Source organism: Neovison vison, chromosome 7 (genome assembly GCF_020171115.1).
Source record: "Neovison vison isolate M4711 chromosome 7, ASM_NN_V1, whole genome shotgun sequence".
In the NCBI taxonomy this organism is placed as follows: domain Eukaryota; kingdom Metazoa; phylum Chordata; class Mammalia; order Carnivora; family Mustelidae; genus Neogale; species Neogale vison.
In genome coordinates this window covers 192,703,256-192,709,770 of record NC_058097.1, presented here as the reverse complement: position 1 = coordinate 192,709,770, position 6,515 = coordinate 192,703,256, and the positions used below count along the sequence as shown (strand labels likewise).

The following is a 6,515-nucleotide window of genomic DNA, read 5'->3' as shown; positions in this document are numbered from 1 at the left end:
CAGAGGATGCCATAAAATTGGTATTCGAGGATCAATAAAGAATAGCTGCCAACATAAATGCTGAAAATACCAGTTTCTTCATCTACTGAGTATTAAAATATAACTGAGAAGACTCTTGAATTTGCTTTAGGAGAAAACTAGACATCTTATCTTGGAGAGAAGGTAAGTTGTAGCTTTAGGATTCTTTGGAATGGTCTACAAAATGAAACTTATTAAGAGATTCATTGACTTTATTGTTGATTCTGAGTGTGGTAAACTTGAATCATTGCATGTACCCTAGATGTAAGCCAAACACCTGGTGACTCGGACACAAGTTAAGTTTTCTTTAACTAACCCATAATGATTCACTGGCCTTAGCTCAGTACAAAATATTATTTTAGAATTTGTTGTTAAAATATTAATTTAATGATTATTTATGTCTTGACTGATGTTTATTAGAAAACTTTGGTCATGATTTGTATATTCAAAGCTATTGAGAGTATTGCTTCCTCTACTTGGTAATATAGAACATCTCTTGGGGTTACATATTTTTTATATACTCCATATATGGTCATTTACCCTTTCTTTGTCTATTGCATAAAGGAAATCAAAACATCATGGCACTATTTTTTTTTTTTTCACGACGAGATAATTTCAGGCGAAATAAATAAAACAGAAAGTGGTTTGTATTTTGGTGAAGGGTACAGAGAAAATCTGAAAAGGAAAACTCAAGAAACAGAGTGTATCAAATGACCATTCCTACTTCTTGTTGATATTCTAGGTCTTATTTGCAGTTTGTGTTTTTCAGTTTTGTATTTAAACACCACCTAGTCTGATTCTGCCAAATCTGGGCTATCTGTTAAAATAGGAAATGAATAAAAGATGATCTTCATATGCCTCCAGCATTGTCAAAAGAATGGAGAATAAAGTGCAGCCAGGTTTATATCTGTGCATTTTGGGGATCACCGAGGGAGAAGACCAGCCCTTTTGGGGAAGTTGACATGAGTATTAATATATATTAACATATAAGACTCAAGAGTGTCATTTCCACAATAAGCCAATGGACTAAGTAAGGAATGAGGGACTGTTGCCAGGAGATTTATGTGACTATCGAACAATTTTTACAACAAACAGGTACTGGTAGAATCAAAATCTAATGGCTACCTCTCTAGATCTATCATTTGGAAGTAAATTTGATTACAAACATTCTGTATTTTATAACTCCTGAATATAAGAAAAATGATAATGATAATGATATATAATTAAAATGAACTTCCATTTCATTCTTTTAAACATTGAAAGTAAATTTATTCATTAATTTTGTAAATGCAAACTAATTACTTAAAATGAGCAATCTATAATATACAGCTACAGAGAGGAATGAAATGGAATAAATATTTTAATACATGCTGGGGCCAGCTGTCATCTAGTTGATTAAATTATAAATGTATTATCTTATTCATTGAATTCATGAATTAATTATCCAGTCACAGTCTTAAACTATGGAAGAATCCAATAACTATTTTACTAAATAAGAACTTGAGTGAAGCAGAGATGACTTCAGGCTTTTGCCCATCAAGCACAGTACCTGGCACATAGCAAGCATGAATTCATTCATTCATTCATTCATTCATTTGACTTTTTCCAAAGCGACAGAAGATAAAATTTATCCAGGGAAGAATATTTACGTTTAAGCCTATAGGCACAACTGGAGATTTCTGCCCGCCACAATATGTAAAGGAAACTGTGTATAGGGAGTTTAAAAGTAGCAAGTTATGAAGTATCCAAAGAAAGAGATCTGCTCCTTTCAGGGAGAAAGGCCATTTTGTTGACTTTGCAATTAACTTACTTGACCTGAAGAGAGATAAGAGAAACAAAACCCTGAAGCTGTACCAGTAAATTTATTCTGTGTGTTTGGAAGAAAGGCAATGGGGCCATCCACAGCCAGCTGCGGACTCCTCCTAACTGAGGTCGAATCATGGGCACATCAGTCCCAGAAGTTTCCTTAAAGATCCTGTTAAACACCACAGTTCACTTAGGGTTAAACTGAATCCATAAAAGGAATACAGCATATTAACATCATCCAGTTAAGAAATAATAGAGCCAGATGAAGGAGATAATGTTTTGTTCTATTTTACAAACAGCCCAGTGTTTTAAGGGATATCTACTGACACAGTGATATTATTATCTATGTTTTTAAAATACGAAATGAATCTTGTCTTATATAGGAGTAATGCCTTCTTAACTTTCTATAGAAATACTTGAAAGTAGGGGAAATGATATTTTCAAGTGATTCAGGAACATAGATTATAGTTTTTGAGTCATGTACGAAATATACTTTGCATTTTGAAAAATAATTTAAATAGTAAGTCTTTTTCACATCTTTTTTCCCCACCTTCTAACAAAGTAGACTGGGTGAATTCACATGATTATACTTTTTAAAAGTATAGTGTATTTTGTCTGAACGATCTGAGTATTTGCTAAAACAAAATAATCTGCATTTTAAAATGTCTTACTTATTTTTCCTGATAATACCTAGTCATTCTAAGTATTTTCCACTTTGGGTCTGAAAGCATACTTTCAACAAAATTACACTTGCATCATATTTTTCAAATGTGATTTAATCTGTTCCCTGACAAAAAGTCCCCTGCAGATTAGATCTAGCAGAATTTTAGACTGCCATCAAGAGAAAAAATATCGAGGGAAACTTGCTATATGATCAACTCATATAACAAATTAATCATGAAGTAAAGACTAGACTATAATTAAAACTTTAACTTGTACTTCCTTTCTGTAAATCACAAGATAGAATTTTTGAAAGAAGTTATACTAGAGCACTGAATTCTTTTAAGTTATTGGGAATATTTTTAAAAGCCCAAAATGTACTTGTTAATTGAATGAGATGGTTTATTTGATCACTATCAATACTCCTTCTTCAGATACCAAAATATCAGTTTGTGGCAATCGATGTTAACTCTTACACACTGAATAGATTTATGTTTTCTTTTCCAAACTCTACTTTAGGAGTATATGTACATAAATTTGAATAGTAACTCCACTGAAAGGCAAAAGGGAAGGGAAGGGTTATAGTTTTGAAAATCAATTGCAAATATATTGGTGTTGAATTTATGAATAATTAACACAAAATGTTTTAAATACGAAGTTTCAATATTCTATACAGCTAAAGCAGAGAATCGATGGTGTAATTTAGTGGGAAGTTGAAAGCTTATTTCTCAAAAATTCTTCCTTAGTCTCTCAATGACATTTGAAAGTCTACCAGTAGAAAGGTAATTCTCTGTCCTGAGAGTTAAAAGTTGTTACCAAAGAAACATTAATAGAACTGGTTGTACATTATTAGTGAGAGGGAAGTAAATTCAATGGGAACGAAAGAAGAAAGGAAGAAAGAGATGTTAAGACTGGCAGTGTGCTAAGTGAAGGGAGCACACACTTTCAAGATGGGTGGTTAGGAAGAAGTAAACAATTTATGTAAAACAATTAAAAAGAAGTCAGTTTGTACAAGTGAGTAGGGCACTACAAGGAGACTCTAAAATCAAAACTATACCTACTACCATTATCCTCAAATTCCTTGATTAATGTCAAAGGCATTTGAGATGATAGTATTTTGGCGCCTGGGTGGCTCAGTGGGTTAAGCTGCTGCCTTCGGCTCAGGTCATGATCTCGGGGTCCTGGGATCGAGTCCCGCATCGGGCTCTTTGCTCAGCGGGGAGCCTACTTCCTCCTCCTTCTCTCTCTGCCTGCCTCTCTGCCTACTTGTAATCTCTCTCTGTCAAATAAATAAATAAAATCTTTAAAAAAAAAAAGAAAAAAGAAAAATAGAGATATTCATACTTCTCTTGTTATCCATTTATTGACTATGAAATATAATCAATCCTTCATTTGTATTAGGTATATTTTCAAAGTAAAATTAGGTATATTTCCAAAGTAAACACAAAAGAAATGTAACTGATTATACCCATATATAAATACCTCACAGTTCTGAATATATTGGTTGTTTTTTCTATTTATTCCCTTTCCACATGGGACATAAGGCAGGAAATTTCTCCCATATTATATTATTTACTGACTATACTAATTAAATTTGCATTTTTGTGTGTTTTTTTCTCAATGTTTCATTTGTGTATCTATTTTCTCAGTAATAATGAGAACAGCAAATATATTTTTTCTTTCTTTAAAAATACCATTTTTGTAATTTTATTGAGACATAATATCTGGTGATGTTTTATAGTACATGTTAAGAATTATTACATAATACAGTATAGTTTGCAATGTTAGTCTTCACCTTGGGCACCTAAGATGTTTATCACTAATTAATATTTTCAAGAAAGAACAAAAAGACCTCCAAAAAACCTTCATTGATAAAATTTAGATTTTTATTTTCTTCAACCTTTGAATGCTTTCCATCACAATCTGCTCCTTACCAAAGAGTGATATGTCTCTTCATATTTAAATATATATCATAAGCATTCATAATTTATCTAATTTCAGGGGGCCACAAACCGGTCTGGATCATGGAAAATAGGAATAACATCACAGAATTTATTCTTTTAGGACTTTCACAGAAAAAGGAAATAGAAATCCTCTGCTTTTTACTGTTCTTACTTTGTTACATTGCAATTTTGACCGGAAACCTGCTTGTCATGATTTCTATCGCCTGCAGTCACCTTATTAACCAACCAATGTATTTCTTCTTGAGTTTCCTATCCCTGGCAGACCTTTGCTACACTTCCACTGTGACCCCCAAGTTAATCATTGACTTGCTGGCAGAAGAGAAGGTCATTTCCTACAATGGGTGCATGACACAGCTCTTCACCATGCACTTCTTTGGGGGGATCGAGGTCTTCATCCTCACGGGGATGGCCTATGACCGCTACGTGGCCATCTGCCAGCCCCTGCACTACACCCTCATCATGAGCAGGTGGAAGTGCGACGCCATGATTGCAGCTTCCTGTTTTGGCGGATTCCTACATTCCTTTGGGCAGTTTCTCCTAGCCATCTTTTTACCCTACTGTGGCCCCAATGAAATAGATCACTTCTTCTGCGATGTGTATCCTTTGCTGAAGCTGGCCTGCGCGGATACAAGCAGGATCGGTCTCCTAGTCGTGGCCAATTCGGGACTGATGGGTCTGGTGACTTTTGTGGTGCTGCTGGTATCGTATGCTGTGATCCTATATACTGTCCGGTCCTACTCTGCAGAGAATCGTCACAAAGCTCTTTCCACCTGCAGTTCCCACATCACTGTGGTGGTTCTCTTTTTTGCTCCTTTACTCTTTATTTATATTCGACCAGCAACTACCTTACCAGAAGACAAAGTGTTTGCGCTTTTCTATACTGTCATTGCGCCCATGCTCAACCCTCTCATATACACACTAAGAAACATGGAGATGAAGAATGCCATAAGGAGACTTTGGAGCCGGGTCACGGGGAGTAAGGACACAAATTGAAAGGCATCCCTGACTTTCGCCACCGAGTTTGTTGAATACGTGATTTCTCTACTCTGAAACCTTTAAAATACATAATGCTTGCCTCTGTGTCTTGTGTGTAGCAAGGTATGTATTGCCAAATATGACCAAAAGATTAGAATTCCCCAGATTTACCAAGGCTCCTCTCTGCTGTGCTTTCTTTTCTAGTTTTCCTATTTATATCCTCTCTGACCCAATGATCCTTTGTGAAACTAACTTAGATATTTATCAGCAGACTGCCCAAGGCAGAGTGCCCCCCATATTAACCCTACAAGTCTACATAGATCATTTTTGGGTATGGTTGCATTCAATGAAGCCAATTCTAGTCACTAAACATTGCTAAAAAACAAACAAAAATAAACAACAACAACAAAAAAAAAAAACCTGAACTTTTTATTTGCATCTATTATAGAATATCCTAACATGTCTAATTCAAGGGCCACAACACTATTTCTCAAAAAGTCTCTTTCTAAAAAAAAAAAAAAAAAATGGTTGAAGGAAGGGAAGTTTTGGATCAGTATGTTGTACACCTAAAGCTAACATTACACTATATGTTAAATAACAACAACAACAAAAAAGTCTCTTTCTATTCTGATCATTTTGTAGCCAGTGGCATTCTGGCGCAACTCACGTGCCCAACACCAGCAGTTCATCCCAAGCCCCATATCAAAACTTTTTCTTTTGCTTTAAGGCAGGTGTTCTCCTAGCTCCATCATATATAAACTAACTGCACCTCTCTGTTTAACTCTAGCAACTTTCTCTGCAGATGTGTGGTGTAAGGATGGGAAAAATTGAGGAACTTTCACATGTTAATGTCACATTCTTGTTACTGGTGAACTTACATTTTTCTCAGAACTTACATTTTCTCAGCAGCTCTCAGAATGCTTTTTAGCACTGTAAAAGTTAAAGGCAGGTTTGGTTTTTGTTTGGTTGGTTTTGGCTTTAGTTTTAGAGGTAGTTGAAATTCACCCTGAAGAAAATTAAAATTTTCTCCAAATCGGAAAGGGCTAGGATTAAAATCAGTCCACTGGATAATTAATTAGAATAGAGGAGAAA

General features: G+C 34.9%; 1 protein-coding gene across 1 annotated transcript; it reads left to right on the top strand.

The window, feature by feature from the left end:
• Window positions 1–4,508: 4,508 nt before the first annotated feature.
• LOC122914398 (olfactory receptor 4P4-like) lies at window positions 4,509–5,441 on the top strand. The gene has a single exon (XM_044261013.1). The coding sequence runs from the start codon at window positions 4,509–4,511 to the stop codon at window positions 5,439–5,441; it is 933 nt and encodes a 310-aa protein (XP_044116948.1).
• The last annotated feature ends 1,074 nt before the right edge of the window (window positions 5,442–6,515 follow it).